The sequence below is a fragment of the Xenopus tropicalis genome, chromosome 1 (genome assembly GCF_000004195.4).
Source record: "Xenopus tropicalis strain Nigerian chromosome 1, UCB_Xtro_10.0, whole genome shotgun sequence".
Taxonomy (NCBI): domain Eukaryota; kingdom Metazoa; phylum Chordata; class Amphibia; order Anura; family Pipidae; genus Xenopus; species Xenopus tropicalis.
Genome location: NC_030677.2, coordinates 203,988,712 through 204,006,467, shown reverse-complemented (window position 1 = coordinate 204,006,467; position 17,756 = coordinate 203,988,712). Strand labels below are relative to the sequence as shown.

Genomic DNA, 17,756 nt, shown 5'->3' with positions numbered 1-17,756 from the left:
TACCAAATCCTAATCTGCATTTGCAAATTAAGCTAAGGGGGGGGGGGGGGATATTGGCCGAATCCCAAACTGAATTCTAGTCTTGGTGCATCCCTAATACTAACTCAAGTGCTAAACGCTGAGTGCTAGTGATGAGCGAATGTTTTCGCCAGGCATGGATTCGCAGCAAATTTCCGCATTTCGCCATTGGTGAATCATTTTGCGAAACTTCCGTGAAAATGTGCAGTGGAAAAATTAATTGCACGGAAAATTTTTTGTCGCGGTCATGTCAAAAAAAGGCATGGTCGCGCCAAAATTGGCCACGGTCGCGACAAAAAAGCGCAGGCGACAAAAAAAAATAGACACGGGCGACAAAATAGACCGCGTGACAAATGCATTTTGTGAATTTTTCACCGTTTTGCGAATTTTCTTGCCGTTTCAGGAATTTTATGGCGAAGCGAAACGGGACAGACTCGCTCATCACTACTGAGTGCTCATATCAACCAATCAGATGTTTTATTTTCCAGCTTGTAGTAGACTGGTTGTTACCAACAATATAACTGGAGCTGTTTAGCACCTATTTTAGTGAATTAGCCCCAGTGTATTTATTAAAAGAAAATCTCTAGTACAGTTTATTTGTATTATATACTAGAGACAACAAAGCATCTCTTGATACAAAGAATTGGTCAATAACAATATTTTTATTGACTAACTGAAAATAGCATTATGGCAAACCTCAGATGAGCCACATAAATAACAATTCAAGTAATGTATTTATATAGTTTATATAAACCTACTTATATTTGTATGAACTACTTCACAATAAATATCTGTTAGATTAAAATGTGCCTGGACTTTAAAGGAAAGGGATGTCCTAATAGGGTTCATGATTCATTTACTACAAACACATTGAATTACGTTGCCTGTAGAAGTACTTGCTGTTCTTTGAGCAAAGGAAGAGCATTATTTTCATTACGCGTGAAAAGAACAAAAACAAAAAATGTCAATTCAAGTTTTACTTTGATTGACATAAATTACAGTATCAGAGCCTGTTGTATGATCAGCCATTTTAGGCAAGTGCGTATATCGAATTGTTTCAGCCCGTAATATGTCATTGCTTGCTGTCAGTGATCCAAACAACATAATTATGCCATAAACATGATGGTTGGCCAGTGAATAGCCTTTCTGTCTCATAGAGCTGGGGCCTGGGGTTTGGTTCTGACCGGGGCAATATCTGCGGGGTATTTGTGTGTATTCCCTGTGTATGTGTGTTTTGTTTCCTGTTCTAAACAATACAATGGTATTATCCAGAGCCATCAAACCTACCAATATGGCTGTTTAGAATAGGCATCTGTTGTTTTGGCATCTAGGTGTATGTGGCTGGAAATTTGGGACAGTTAGCTTCACTGGGTTGGGTTCTGAATGATTACAGGGTTGGACTGGGCCGCCAGGAAACCGGGAAAATACCCAGTGGGCCCCGACGGCCCAGACCTGACCTTGTTGGCGCTTCCCCTGGCCGCCGATGTCCTCCCCTGATGCGTTCACATAAGCGCATTCATGGGAGGATGTCGGGCGGGGCCACTGCTTGGGGGGGTGTTAGGGGTGCACGGCGGGGGCCCCTGAAGGGGATGCATACCTTGGGGGGTGCGGGGCCCCCGGGGCGGGAGCCCTGGTGGGTCCAGCACCCTCCAGTCCGACCCTGAATGATTATATTAGTTTCAAAGGGCTCCACACTTTGTTCATGATTATAAAGTCTTTAACATGTCACTCTACCTATGTTATGACAGATACACATGTATATTTGCTGTTGTGGGGAGGGTAAGTTGGAGGCATGATGAGCGATATGACTGCATTACCTTACTACTGATATACTAGTAATCTATATTTCTAAACATCTTGCTACAGGTTCTTTAGTCAATCTATGAATTCAGTTCTTTAGCTGTTGTTAGATGGCTTCTAAAGGCTTTCTAGGGATGTAGCTCTTAAAAACTAGTGGACTGTACTTTGCCCTGAATAATGATAGCAAAAGGTCCTAAACTGTCCCTTGGTCCTTCTCTGAGGCACACATCATAAGGTCTAGGAAGCTCAGTCTGTTGGGTGGCAAAGTAAAAGTGTATTTGCTTAATTAGATCCTACTTGAAATCCACCCTGAAGAACATTTAGGGGAAGATATGTGTTGAATACTTCTATGCTCTTCTAAAAGCCCAGCCTGAAGAACATTTATGGGAAGATATATGTTGAATTCTTCTTTGCTCTTCTAAAAGCCCAGCCTGAAGAACATTCAGGGGAAGGTAAATGTTGAATGCTTCTTTGCTCTTTTAAAAGCCCAGCCTGAAGAGCATTTAGGGGAAGATATATGTTAAATGATTCTTTGCTCTTCTAAAAGCCCAGCCCGAAGAGCATTTAGGGGAAGATATGTGTTGAATGCTTCTTGGCTCTTCTAAAAGCCCAGCCCGAAGAGCATTTAGGGGAAGATATGTGTTGAATGCTTCTTGGCTCTTCTAAAAGCCCAGCCTGAAGAACATTCAGGGGAAGGTAAATGTTGAATGCTTCTTTGCTCTTTTAAAAGCCCAGCCTGAAGAGCATTTAGGGGAAGATATATGTTAAATGATTCTTTGCTCTTCTAAAAGCCCAGCCCGAAGAGCATTTAGGGGAAGATATATGTTAAATGATTCTTTGCTCTTCTAAAAGCCCAGCCCGAAGAGCATTTAGGGGAAGATATGTGTTGAATGCTTCTTGGCTCTTCTAAAAGTCCAGCCCGAAGAGCATTTAGGGGAAGATATGTGTTGAATGCTTCTTGGCTCTTCTAAAAGCCCAGCCTGAAGATTGCATAGGGGGAGATATAGGGATTGTGTTTATTTGTTTCCTAATACATTCCTTAAAGCCCATACTGAATGTCAATAGGGCATAAATATTCAAGATTTTTTAATTACAGTTACTATAGAATAAAGATTTAAATGCTCAAACCCAAAACTTAGTCTAAGTTTAGCTCTGTAACTTTGGAAAATCCATTTTTCAGCCTTCTTTCAAAACATGGGCCGGCTAATGTAGACCTATCTGCTTTGAGGAATAAAACTCCCTTTTATATATGCATTTGAAATGAGTTCAAATGATTTATTCCTGTCTGGAGATTTCTATAAATCACACATGAGTCAAAATAAAATATCTAGCATCTCTCTGTTACCTTTTCTAATACATATTAAAAGTGCAAGCTCAGTAAAAATGGAATGTCAAGTGAAGATATTCATTAATAATTGATCAGTAGAGAAGGCGAGATCAGCAGGTGGGACATATATGTTTCAAAAGTTAATAAAACATCCGTTTGGCTTGGGAAATCTTGTGGGTCTATATCATTTATTAAAAGAGAGTGAAAATAGGGGTCATTTACAAAGTGGATATAATGGTGAATACATATGGACGCCATTTATTACGGTTCCTGTCTCAGTATGTTCTAGGTACTTCCATGTTGTTGCTTTTTCTAATGACGAAGATCTTCCAGTACTCTCCAAGTTGTTTTGGTTGGACAAAAAGAGGGACAGTCGACAGTCAATGAAAATTTTTAACCCTGCCCAATCAATCTACTGACCAATGTTGGATGAAAGATTGCTGGATGTACAATCATTCAGTGAACACTTACTTTACGATAACTGCCCTAAAGTAACAAAAAATCGGTACGTGTATGGCCAGCTTAAGAGTTGGGATGATCAAATGTTCTGAGAGCTGTACTGGACAGGTAGTATACAAACCAGACCCTATTAACCAACCAAGGGGAACAAGGAGGGCAAAAAAATAATAATAATAATAATATCAAAAGTAAATAAAACAAAAAAAACCCCAAAATCGAGTACAGTTTGAAAGTAGCACGCATAGGGGGGCATTTACAAACATTTGATTTTTCCGGTTTGTTTGTTTTTTTTACAACAAAATCCGATTTTGTCACGGATTTATTATGTCTTGTGATTTATTATCCAACAAAGCAGGGACAAATGCAAAAATACGCCATCGAAAACCTGCCGAGATAATGTAGAAGTCAATGGCAGAAGTCCCTTTTACAACTAGAAGATCTTTCTTTGCTTCATGGTTTTAGAAGTTTTTGGGGGGGTTTGATGCTGGCTTCAATTCGGATCTTTTGATAAATGACTGACATTCATAGAAATTAGTCGTGAGTTAGTCATGGTTTCAAAAAACTCTAAAACCATAAAAATCCCAATGTTAGTTAGGACCAATTTCAATGAGATCCGACAGTTATCGTAAGGTAAGTGTTCAATGAACAACAATACATGCAACAGTCTTTTTTTCAAGATCGGTCAGAAAATTGATTGGGCAGATTTAAGAATGAGAAAAAGCAGGACACACAAGCAGGGCAACAAGATGGACGTACACAACATACAAACCTTAATAAATTGTGCCTATATGCGTTCACCATTACATCTACTTTGTAAATGACCCCTTCGTACTGTATGGAGTGGTGCGTGCTAAGTACATAACAATGATCAGTTAGTACATACAGTATTCATGGATACCATTTCTGCATGGAATACAAGCAAACCTCAAATGATAATTTTTCCATTCATTTCAATCACCATCTTCAGTTCATTTTGTTTAGATAAAGTACCAGGGTTCCAAGGTTTTTTTTAGCCTTCTTGAGCTGGTGTATATTTCTTTATTTGTTTCTCCATGGCAACAGATGAGGGATCTGTGGTCATAGAAACAGTCTCGGGGCTAGGGCACACCCGGCAAGACACAGTGATTGCTAATTCTCAGATTAGACAAGCAAATGAGCCAGCATGGGAAGAATGGGGAAAAAATAGCAGAAATCCAGGAGTTCAGGCAGGTTGAGTATATTTCACAATGCACGCTGGAACTAAATAAGCTCAGATTTCAGCTCTTTATCTTCCTTGACAAGGGGACTCAACTGACCCTTCGCCTTGAGCCATCCCACTGAACCCCCATTGTTACATATGAAACACCAGGAGACAGAAGTGGCATAAATGGTATTCACATTTTACCAAATAAATAGGACCTTGCCAGCCTAACCCAAGGCAATTTTCTAAAGCCTACATTTCTACTATGCTCTGCAGTTCCTCACTGAAGACATAAGTTTCATAGTTGCCAGTTTAGATCATATCATTATATCCGCCACTGAGTATTAGGCTGCCTCTACCTACAGAAAGGATGGTCCCACCATGAAAGAAGTTAAGCAGCCCTGCTGGATCTGAATCTCACTGATAGAAATCCAAGCAGGCTGTCACCTAGCACAAGCAGTAGTAGCATCTGTATCAATCAATACACCGTGCAGTCACAGTAGAGAACCTCCTTTCTCCCTTTTCTAAATTTACCTGTGCAGCACTCTGGCAAGGTCCTACTGTTGCTGTGACGAATAAAACCTAACATGAATGGTCATATATCCACTGTTTGGATCCAGAAGAAGGCAAAAAAAAAAAGCTTGAAGCCAGTGCCAATTATAGCTCAAGTCTGGCTCCTATGTCGATCGGAAACATTCCCCATTCTCTGTAATATGTATATCATAGCAGACCAACTCCATTTAATTCTGTTAATGTGCAAATCAGAACCCATTGGGCCAAGACACCTTTGGTGCTTTAATTGGTGGAGGGGGGGGGACCAATATACATGTAGTCCTTCTTAGGCATCTTTATTGGTCAACATTTTAGTCAACATTTTTAGTTTTCCAGACTACAATATTAGGGGCGCTAAGGCTATTTTATAGATCTTTCTTTATTTTTATATCGCTAAATTATGTCATAGAAGTGGCACAAGTGGCCTGATGAAATGCTGAATCAGTGGTTTGTGTGTGCCTCGAATATCCCAAACTTCTTATCTGTATGAAATGATCCACTCATCTCCAGTTGGGTTTGACAGATATGGGAATATCATTCCTTGTTGGGGGAAGTGTTTGCCATATTTCTCATGTTTACTTTATGTTTTTAAGACGTTTTTATATCAGTTCAATTTTTATTTTTATCCATTTGTATCCTTGTTCCATTGTACGTGGCCTTCTGTTCTCTGAACAATAAAGCTATACCCCCCACACTTTCTCCTCCTGATTCCCTAATAGCCCCATCCCCAACCTCTTTTTCTAAAACCAAAGCTTCCGATCTGACTGAATCCACCCCTTCCCCTCTAGCTGTCCCCAGTTCCAGCGTCCTCCCCTCTGCTCCCCGAGATGTGGTCCCTGTCTTGGTTTCCAGCCGCTTTGTTCGTCTTAGCTGGCGGCCGCCTGTGGAGCCCAGAGGGAACATACAGACGTACACAGTATATTTCTCCAAGCAAGGAGCACAAAGGTAAGCTATTGTGAAAAAATATCCCAATACGCCGTTTAAGTAATATCATGTTAAAATATGAATGTATTTATTCTATGGATTACAGAAAGAGCAGAGGGGTTATGTAATAAAAGACAATAAGTTTGCCCAGGAGCAGTAACCCATAGCAACCAATCAGCGGGAAGCATTTACAGGTCATCTGTTTAAAAGAAAACTTATTGCCCGCTATGGATTACTGCTCCTGGGCAAACTTAGTGCCTTTTATTACATATGGGGTCAGAATATTAAATGATGTTTGATGAATTCCTGCTATTCTTTCTAAATACTATAGTTGGTGGCGGAATTATTACCAGTCCCAGTCAACATTTTTCTTTGTTAAGGGAAATGGCAAATGCCACCCATGGGAAACGGCCTCTCCTGTGGCCAACAAAGCTCCAAAATGCCTTCCTATCCAGATCAATTGAAAATACCACATGTAAAACACTTTACATGGGATGAACCCATGTAATCATGTGTCAAGGCCGGGCGGCTCTTACCGGGGTTGAGATCTGGACCAAAGAGGAAGCTGCATGCTGTCAAATTTGCAGTATAGAAGGAGTTAAGAAAGCTCAAAGTGGTATTCAGGCAAAAGATCGGGGCAGGCAGCAATCAACGTGGTCAGAATCAAGACCAGAACCAGAAGATTAAGACAGAATAGTAATTTAGGCACACCGAAGTCAGAATAGTAATTTAGGCACACCCACTTGCCAGAAAATTCGTGAAACGGCAAAAATATTTGCAAAATGGTGAAAAATTTGTGAAATGCAGAAAATGATTTGCATTAAATATGGCGAAACATTGAAATCCATGCCTGGTGAAAAATCTTGCTCATCACTACTATATAATAAAAAAACCTAAGGGAATACATACACACATACATACAAATAAATACATACATACATACATACACATAAACAAATACATACATACATACATACAAATACATGCATGCATGCATACACATAAATAAATACATACATACATACAAATAAATACATACATACAAATATATAAATACATATATACACAAATTAATAAATAAACAAATATAATATAAACACTAAGTCTATATTTTCACACCAAATTCTATTATACCCATGGTAACAATACTGTACATAGGTGGATACTGCCTGATATCCTATTGCTCGATGGCTGTTTTTCCCTTATGGAAGTACATAGAGGAGGCACAGATTACTGTGTGAGCTCCATTCAGCGTGCAGGGGAGATAGGGAATCTGGGAATATTTCCAGCTGCCAATGTCACAGAAGATTTCACGCTTGATATCAGGAAGCGGATATTGCAACCAACCAATATGAATAAATCTCTGTATCCTGAGTGTTCGGTACAGACTGAACTACAAACAAGTTTATTATACTGTATATGGATATATATATATATATATATGGGAAAAGATATATTAACAGGTCATTAATACAAATGAGGTTTATCCCAGCATCACAGTTAACTTCTTTTGGTTGCTCTCTCTACCAAAACCTCAATCTATAAGTGTAATGGCAAGAGCAAGGCCCTGTGCTTGTTGATTATGGCATCTTCCATCTTTAGTTATTTAAAGGGAAACTATACCCCCAAACAATGTAGGTCTCTATATAAATATATTGTATAAACAGCTCATATGTAAAACCCTGCTTCATCTAAATAAACCATTTTCATATAAATATACTTTTTTAGCAGTATGTGCCATTGGGTAATCCTAAATAGAAAACTGCCATTTTATGTACTAAGGGCCGCCCCCTGGGATCATAGGATTCCCAGTGCACACAAACAAGCCAAGGCACACATACATGCTAGGCCCCATCAGCCAATGAATGGGCAGAGTTCTGCCTTTTACTCCCACACTACTTCCTGTTACAGTTAGAGCTGCATCACTTCCTGTCAGCTGATCTCTGAGAGAGCACACAGCCCATCACTAAATGGCGGCTCAAGGGAAAGGATGTAAAAGGGCAATATTTACTGATATATATATTCCAGTTTGGCGAGATTCTTTAATAGGCCACTTAATATAATATAAACTGTCTGTTGGTTACGTATTCATTCTGGGGGTGTAGTTTCCCTTTAAGATGGAATTTTGTATTACTGGGCACTAAAGGGTCATATGGATCTAAAATCCTTCACGACCAGGTACCCAATAAAACCAGATGATTTATAGGAAAAGAACATGTAATGGAGCAATTGATGATCACAAATGCAGGATAATTACACCCTAATTGCAGTTTACATATATTGCCACTGGCAAGGTGTGCACTTTAGCTTAATAAATCCTCATTCCGACAGCTTCAGGGAGTTAATCGCGGGTTTGTAAAGGCGGAAGGATCTGCCATTTCAGTGCTCAGGCTCTCTGACCAGCGAGATGGCGAGGAGCTGCCAGCATGACGTTTGGGTGAAGCTTTTGTTACCGGTTACTAGTAAAGGCTTCTATTAAACTGGGAAGATTGGAAGATTACACTCTAGTTCAGCTGTGTTTATTTACAAGTTTGTTGCTACAGAAAAAAAATAACTGTATAAGGGTTGCTAGGCCCTAACAAAACTCCCAGGGTCCCTCTGAAGGCTGTAGGAACATCTGTAGTGCTGCAGGTTGGGCATCAACATTTATTTATTTCCATTTATCAGATGGGGCCCAGGTTACCTACTTTGCCTTTTTATTAATGGACTATTTTCTCCTTATTCTCCTGAACTTGGAAGATCCCAAAATGTTAGTGATGTAACTACTACTGCAGAGGAACCTGTGTAGAGACGAGATCTGCATTCAACCCCCCCATACGTAGAATGGAGCAGACCCCAATACTACCCCCATAACTATTAGAATGGAGTAGAACCTTCTACTGTGCTGGAACCTGTATGGAGTCTAGGCCCTACATTCCCTCTCCTCTCTGTTACTGTAGCGGAGAAGCCCCCACTAATGCTAGGAAACTCAAGTGGAGATGGGGTGCTGTATATACCCCAATAACTATAATGGAGTACTCCCCACTACTACAAAGGATCCCACTGGGAGATGAGGATAACATTCCCCAACCCCCATAACAATTATAATGGAGTAGAACCTACTGCTGTTCTGGAACCTGTATGGAGACTAGGCCCTACATTCCCTCTCCTCTCTATCACTGTAGTGGAGAAGCCCCCACTAATGCTAGGAAACTCAAGTTGAGATGGGGGTGCTGTATATACCCCAATAACTATAATGGAGTACTCCCCACTACTACAAAGGACCCCACTAGGAGATAAGGATAACATTCCCCAACCCCCATAACAATTATAATGAAGTAGAACTTGCTGCTGTAGGGGGGCCCCTTCCCAATACCTTTAATCCTGCTTGCACCTGGGCCTCCTTATGTATATTAGTGGAGATATTATGGGGTGTGTTTTGTACAGGTTTTTTTTTCTCCTTGCAGCTTTCAAATGGAGGGGTCACTGACCCCGGCAGCCAGAAAACTGCTGTTGCTTGAGGCTACAGTTTTATTGCTAATGTTACTTTTCATAACTTATCTTTCAATTCAGTCCCTCTCCTATTCATATACCGACCTCTCATTCAAACCTCTCCCTGGTTGCTAAGGTAATATGGACCCTAGCAACCAGCTGCTAAAACTCCAAACTGGAGAGCTGCTACACAAAAATTGAAGCAATTAAAAACCTACAAATTATAAAAAATGAAGACCAATTGCAAATAGTCTCAGAATATTACTGTCTACGTAATACTAAAAGTTAACTTTAATCCCCATGTCCTTTTTTTACTAAATCCTTCTCATTATTGGAGATACAATATCCATGTTCCCAAATGATGTTAAGTTAGTCCTTGGCAACACTGTTGATGTAAAAATGTATGCACTCAAACCCATTATAGATTCTGTGCTAATAAACAGTTTGATGTTGCCTTGGCGATGTTAATTAGGATTATTACAGACCAACGGGGTAAAGTACCATCCATTATATGTGTTTCTTCATTTTTTCCGCTTGTTTAGTTCCATAGGAAGCAATGGGAGAGAAGTGAAAGGCAATTGCAAAAGTCACACAATATTTGTGTTGTACAGGAGATATAGGCTGAACACACACACAAAGCAGACAATCAGTTCCTGACAATGGCTGACAGGTCCCACAATAGGCAATTGCGCGGCGCCACTCTGGTTCGCTAGTTGCTTTAATGAGAGGCGCGTCGGTGAGCGCCCGCGTTACTACAGTGTAATTTTGTTGTCTTACGTCGGCCGCTCAATGGGGTTTGTCATGCACAAACTGATTTCCTTGAGCTTTGTGTTGTGTGTCGGAACGGTGCAACTATAGAGCTCGAAAATAAATGTCAAACGAGCCGTAATGTTTCTATGGTTTAATAAAATAGATAAATTAAACTTTGGCTTTGACGGGCGAGTTTCCCTATTTAAAGGGGTTGTAACTTTTAGTATGTTATAGAATGTCCTATTTCTAGCAACTTTGCAACTGGTCGTTATTAGTACTGCTGAGCCATCCACGTATTCGCAGCAAAATTCTTTGGGATCAAGTACAGATACTGTTTTATTATTACAGAGAAAAGGGAATCATTTAACCATTAAATAAACCCAATAGGGCTGTTCTGCCCCCAATAAGGGGTAATTATATCTTAGTTGGGATCAAGTACAGGTATTGTTTTATTATTACAGAGAAAAGGGAATCATTTAACCATTAAATAAACCCAATAGGGCTGTTCTGCCCCAATAAGGGGTAATTATATCTTAGTTGGGATCAAGTACAGGTATTGTTTTATTATTACAGAGAAAAGGGAATCATTTAACCATTAAATAAACCCAATAGGGCTGTTCTGCCCCAATAAGGGGTAATTATATCTTAGTTGGGATCAAGTACAGATACTGTTTTATTATTACAGAGAAAAGGGAATCATTTAACCATTAAATAAACCCAATAGGGCTGTTCTGCCCCAATAAGGGGTAATTATATCTTAGTTGGGATCAAGTACAGGTACTGTTTTATTATTACAGAGAAAAGGGAATCATTTAACCATGAAATAAACCCAATAGGGCTGTTCTGCCCCAATAAGGGGTAATTATATCTTAGTTGGGATCAAGTACAGGTACTGTTTTATTATTACAGAGAAAAGGGAATCATTTAACCATTAAATAAACCCAATAGGGCTGTTCTGCCCCAATAAGGGGTAATTATATCTTAGTTGGGATCAAGTACAGATACTGTTTTATTATTACAGAGAAAAGGGAATCATTTAACCATTAAATAAACCCAATAGGGCTGTTCTGCCCCCAATAAGGGGTAATTATATCTTAGTTGGGATCAAGTACAGGTATTGTTTTATTATTACAGAGAAAAGGGAATCATTTAACCATTAAATAAACCCAATAGGGCTGTTCTGCCCCAATAAGGGGTAATTATATCTTAGTTGGGATCAAGTACAGGTACTGTTTTATTATTACAGAGAAAAGGGAATCATTTAACCATGAAATAAACCCAATAGGGCTGTTCTGCCCCAATAAGGGGTAATTATATCTTAGTTGGGATCAAGTACAGGTACTGTTTTATTATTACAGAGAAAAGGGAATCATTTAACCATTAAATAAACCCAATAGGGCTGTTCTGCCCCAATAAGGGGTAATTATATCTTAGTTGGGATCAAGTACAGGTACTGTTTTATTATTACAGAGAAAAGGGAATCATTTAACCATTAAATAAACCCAATAGGGCTGTTCTGCCCCCAATAAGGGGTAATTATATCTTAGTTGGCATCAAGTACAGGTACTGTTTTATTATTACAGAGAAAAGGGAATCATTTAACCATTAAATAAACCCAATAGGACTGTTCTGCCCCCAATAAGGGGTAATTATATCTTAGTTGGCATCAAGTACAGGTACTGTTTTATTATTACAGACACAAGGGAATCATTTAACCATTAAATAAACCCAATAGGGCTGTTCTGCCCCCAATAAGGGGTAATTATATCTTAGCTGGGATCAAGTAAAGGTACTGTTTTATTATTACAGAGAAAAAAATACGATTTGATTAAAATGGAGTTCATGGGAGATGGCCTTCCTATCATTCGGAGTAAATCTAAGTTTAGTTAAGCTCCCTCCTCTCTTTCCCTCTCGCTGTTCCTCTGTTTGTTTAATACCAAACATCAATCTGTGGGAAACAGTCGGAGCATATATAATGATGAGAAGAGGCAATTTTGGAGATGAGACGGAGGACCTGCTCCTGTGTGATGTAATGAACCGTTTCTATAATAAGTTAATAGAACTTTGCTCGACAGTTAAACAGGCCAACAAATTAATTATGTAAAGCGCGCACAATGGAGAATCCGGCGAGGCTGAAATATATTATCGGTCGCGTGCGTTATTTTGGATGCGCAGCTGAAGATAAATGTCACTGTGAGGGATGGCGGGTCAGCCTGTTAATGTCTGGCACTAAATTAATGGAGGAGATATGCACAGATGCCCGAGGAGCAACTAATATTTTTTACATGTTCATTTGTGGCTGATAGCTCCGACCCGCAGCTCAGGGCTCGCTTTCCAAAGAAGCAAAGGAAAATGAGTTTTTCTTGCAAGGAAAATCACATCAGGCAAAGGTTTTTTTGCAACATGGCACAAACATTTATATTACTGTGGTTATCTGAAGCTGCAGTCTGACCTGAGCTGCAAACTAACCGCTTATCTTTCCTAAGATCCTTTATAAGAAATAAGTATAATAAAACACACTTTAAAGTAATTGCTTAGTGCCTTCTGCTTTTATATGGTGATACTCAGAGTTCCCTGTATAACTCAGCCTGCAGCCTTGTGCCTTTATATGGGCACAGAACCCCTCAGTGACTGCTAATATCCTTATCATTTACAGTAGGGGGTACATTATCCCTTATAATACATGAGTGATACTCAGAGTTCCCTGTATAACTCAGCCTGCAGCCTCGTGCCTTTATATGGGCACAGAACCCCTCAGTGACTGCTAATATCCTTATCATTTACAGTAGGGGGTACAGTATCCCTTATAATACATGAGTGATACTCAGAGTTCCCTGTATAACTCAGCCTGCAGCCTTGTGCCTTTATATGGGCACAGAACCCCTCAGTGACTTCTAATATCCTTATCATTTACAGTAGGGGGTACATTATCCCTTATAATACATGAGTGATACTCAGAGTTCCCTGTATAACTCAGCCTGCAGCCTTGTGCCTTTATATGGGCACAGAACCCCTCAGTGACTGCTAATATCCTTATCATTTACAGTAGGGGGTACAGTATCCCTTATAATACATGAGTGATACTCAGAGTTCCCTGTATAACTCAGCCTGCAGCCTTGTGCCTTTATATGGGCACAGAACCCCTCAGTGACTGCTAATATCCTTATCATTTACAGTAGGGGGTACATTATCCCTTATAATACATGAGTGATACTCAGAGTTCCCTGTATAACTCAGCCTGCAGCCTTGTGCCTTTATATGGGGGGCACAGAACCCCTCAGTGACTGCTAATATCCTTATCATTTACAGTAGGGGGTACATTATCCCTTATAATACATGAGTGATACTCAGAGTTCCCTGTATAACTCAGCCTGTAGCCTTGTGCCTTTATATGGGCACAGAACCCCTCAGTGACTGCTAATATCCTTATCATTTACAGTAGGGGGTACATTATCCCTTATAATACATGAGTGATACTCAGAGTTCCCTGTATAACTCAGCCTGCAGCCTTGTGCCTTTATATGGGCACAGAACCCCTCAGTGACTGCTAATATCCTTATCATTTACAGTAGGGGGTACATTATCCCTTATAATACATGAGTGATACTCAGAGTTCCCTGTATAACTTTTAAAAAAGATAGTTTGATATTTAATACAGTTATTTCTATGCTTGCAGAACCAATTGGAATTAAACACATTTACAGCGGTGACACAAACCCAAGTGATGATCAGTAGAACCAATAAACATGGCAGTGTGAGTACTTATAGGGCAGTAATATGGAGCAAGTAATGTTCTGGTGCTATAAACACTGCAGCTAAATGAGAAGAGACCTCTCCGAGCCCTGTAGCACTGTCAGAAGAAGTTTATATCCTTAGAATGTACAGACCCGAAACATTTTTCCTTTGGGGCATTACTGTATGAGTCACGTGACACGATAAAACCCTATTTAGAGATGGGGCCACGCTTAGTCACATACGATCATGGGAATGCACATTAACGTTGGAGTGCTCAGGCCAGTAAGCATTACTGCATATATTTAGCATTACATATTCTCATATTCTCATCTGCAGTCGCCTTATTGGAACAAATCCCCTGATGTTAATGTAGAGAGATATGTGTAAGTAACTCAGGGCTGGGCATTTCACTGTCCTCCTAGGGTACACATTTACCTGTACTCAGGTACCTCTAGGTTTGGGGTTGGATAACATTCATTTATCCAGAAATCTGTTATCCAGAAAGTTCCGAATTATGGAAAGGCCATCTGCCATAGACTACATTATAAGCAAATAATTAAAAATGATTTCCTTTTTCTCTGTAATAATAAAACAGTACCTGTACTTGATCCCAACTAAGATATAATTACCCCTTATTGGGGGCAGAACAGCCCTATTGGGTTTATTTAATGGTTAAATTATTCCCTTTTCTCTGTAATAATAAAACAGTACCTGTACTTGATCCCAACTAAGATATAATTACCCCTTATTGGGGGCAGAACAGCCCTATTGGGTTTATTTTATGGTTAAATGATTCCCTTTTCTCTGTAATAATAAAACAGTACCTGTACTTGATCCCAACTAAGATATAATTACCCCTTATTGGGGGCAGAACAGCCCTATTGGGTTTATTTAATGGTTAAATGATTTTTCAGGTAGGGGGATCCAAATTCTGGAAAGATCCCTTATCCTGAACACCCCAGGTCCCAAGCATTCTGGATTACAGGTTGCATACCTGTAATTACTGGAAAAACTGATGAGAATCCTTCTGGAAGTCCCTTTTTGGATTCTAGTAAATCTGCCCCTGTGTATTTGTTGCCCCATATCAAGTGATTATGTTATATTGTACTACTATTTAACAATTAAACTGATAACAATACACTATGCTAAGCCACAAAGCACCAACGGGAGGATATGAGGATAATAACTATAATAAACATATAGTACAATGCCTTCGCTGTTAGGCAAAAGAAGAACAAAAAGAAATATAAAAAACAACACATAAAAAAATGTAAATGCCTGTCCTGAAATTTCTTCAATTCACAGCGAGGATCATTATCATGGCTCTTCCACCTTGAAGCAGCTAATTAGGCATTTGACATATCTTAACATCGTTTGTAGCTGTACAGGAACAGTGTAATTACCTTTTACACTGGTGTAAGAAGATCTACAGTACATTCACTTTGTAAGCTGCATAATGAAGACTTTGAAGCCTTCCAGGACATGGTCTTAAATCTGCCGTGATGTATGAAGCCGCAGCTTTCAAACGGCCTCGCTCTTGTTTCATTGTCAGTGAATTACAGGCTTCAGAAATAGTCATAAGGAAATGATGAGCAAACACTGCATCTCTGGTAGGTGGAACTTCCCGAGCTGCTTGGATAATGGTGGCAACCGGCCATAACGTGACTTCTTCATATCCAAGTGTGTGAAGCAGAATAATAGGGACGGGTATAAATAGATATAGAAAAACAGTTGGGGAAAGAAAGTTAAGGAAACATACTGTATACAGAAGAAGAAAATAAGGCCAGGTATGGGATCCATTATCCAAGAAGCCCATTATGCAGAAAATTCTGAATTACGGAAAAGCCATCTCCCATAGACTCCATTATAAGCAAATAATTATAATTCCTTTTTTCTCTGTAATAATAAAACAGTACCTGTACTTGATCCCAACTAAGATATAATTACCCCTTATTGGGGCAGAACAGTCCTATTGGGTTTATTTAATGGTTAAATGATTCCCTTTTCTCTGTAATAATAAAACAGTACCTGTACTTGATCCCAACTAAAATATAATTACCCCTTATTGGGGGCAGAACAGTCCTATTGGGTTTATTTCATGGTTAAATGATTCCCTTTTCTCTGTAATAATAAAACAGTACCTGTACTTGATCCCAACTAAGATATAATTACCCCTTATTGGGGCAGAACAGCCCTATTGGGTTTATTTAATGGTTAAATGATTCCCTTTTCTCTGTAATAATAAAACAGTACCTGTACTTGATCCCAACTAAGATATAATTACCCCTTATTGGGGCAGAACAGCCCTATTGGGTTTATTTAATGGTTAAATGATTCCCTTTTCTCTGTAATAATAAAACAGTACCTGTACTTGATCCCAACTAAAATATAATTACCCCTTATTGGGGCAGAACAGCCCTATTGGGTTTATTTAATGGTTAAATGATTCCCTTTTCTCTGTAATAATAAAACAGTACCTGTACTTGATCCCAACTAAGATATAATTACCCCTTATTGGGGCAGAACAGCCCTATTGGGTTTATTTAATGGTTAAATGATTCCCTTTTCTCTGTAATAATAAAACAGTACCTGTACTTGATCCCAACTAAGATATAATTACCCCTTATTGGGGGCAGAACAGCCCTATTGGGTTTATTTAATGGTTAAATGATTCCCTTTTCTCTGTAATAATAAAACAGTACCTGTGCTTGATCCCAACTAAGATATAATTACCCCTTATTGGGGGCAAAACAATCCTATTGGGTTTATGAAATGTTTAAATATTTTTTTAGAAGACCTATGGTGATCTAAATTACAGAAAGATCCCATATCTGGAAAGCCCCAGGTCCCAAGCATTCTGGATTACAGGCCAAATTCCTTTATTGAATGGGTAGACAACTTGGCCTACTGTATAAGGCCAATAAGTTGCCCACTCTGGCAACCAAAAACTCACCAAAATACATTTTAAAAAAAACCAACTCAAGGTCCGTGGGCCAGATGTGGCCCTTTAAAGAATTCTTATGGCCCCAGTCAGCTCTAAGGCTCCAAACCAAGACTTGGTCATTTTAGTGTAATCTGTCCCTCCCAAATGCGATATGAGAAACAATCAGCCCTCTACATGTAATAAGTTGGACAACTCTAGCCTACACTATGGTTTCACTAAACATCCCCATGATACTTGTTGTATGAGCACAACTGTCATCTGGTAGAAACCATTGGCACTGGGGAAAGCCAGCGCACTTTCCATTAATAACATTACAATCCGTGACAGGCCGGCAGGGATATTTTCTCCACCTCTGACCACCACTATTTTCTGATGGATGACAACATTGGGCAAAATGGCCCCTGTGCCCTCAGCCTTTATAAATAAAGCCTTGTGGGTAATTCCTTTCAGAAACCTGAGAAAGTCCGTCAGGCTTTTGGTTCTGAACTTCTAAGCGAGACAGTAGGATCCTTTTTCATTGACAGAGACAGAGTAGCTTTTCCAGTCCCAAATGCAAGAGGATTTCTATGGGCACTATCTGATGCAGGGCACGTTTC

At 39.5% G+C, this 17,756-nt stretch overlaps 1 protein-coding gene across 4 annotated transcripts in view; it reads left to right on the top strand.

Moving 5' to 3' along the window:
- dcc (DCC netrin 1 receptor) overlaps window positions 1-17,756 on the top strand; it is a 499,711-nt gene that overhangs the window by 362,546 nt on the left and 119,409 nt on the right. For all 4 annotated transcript variants that reach the window (XM_004910366.4, XM_004910365.4, XM_002934447.5 and 1 more), the window contains exon 8: window positions 6,125-6,281. In XM_004910366.4, the coding sequence (XP_004910423.2) occupies window positions 6,125-6,281 (157 nt within the window). The remainder of the gene's footprint in view (window positions 1-6,124; window positions 6,282-17,756) is intronic.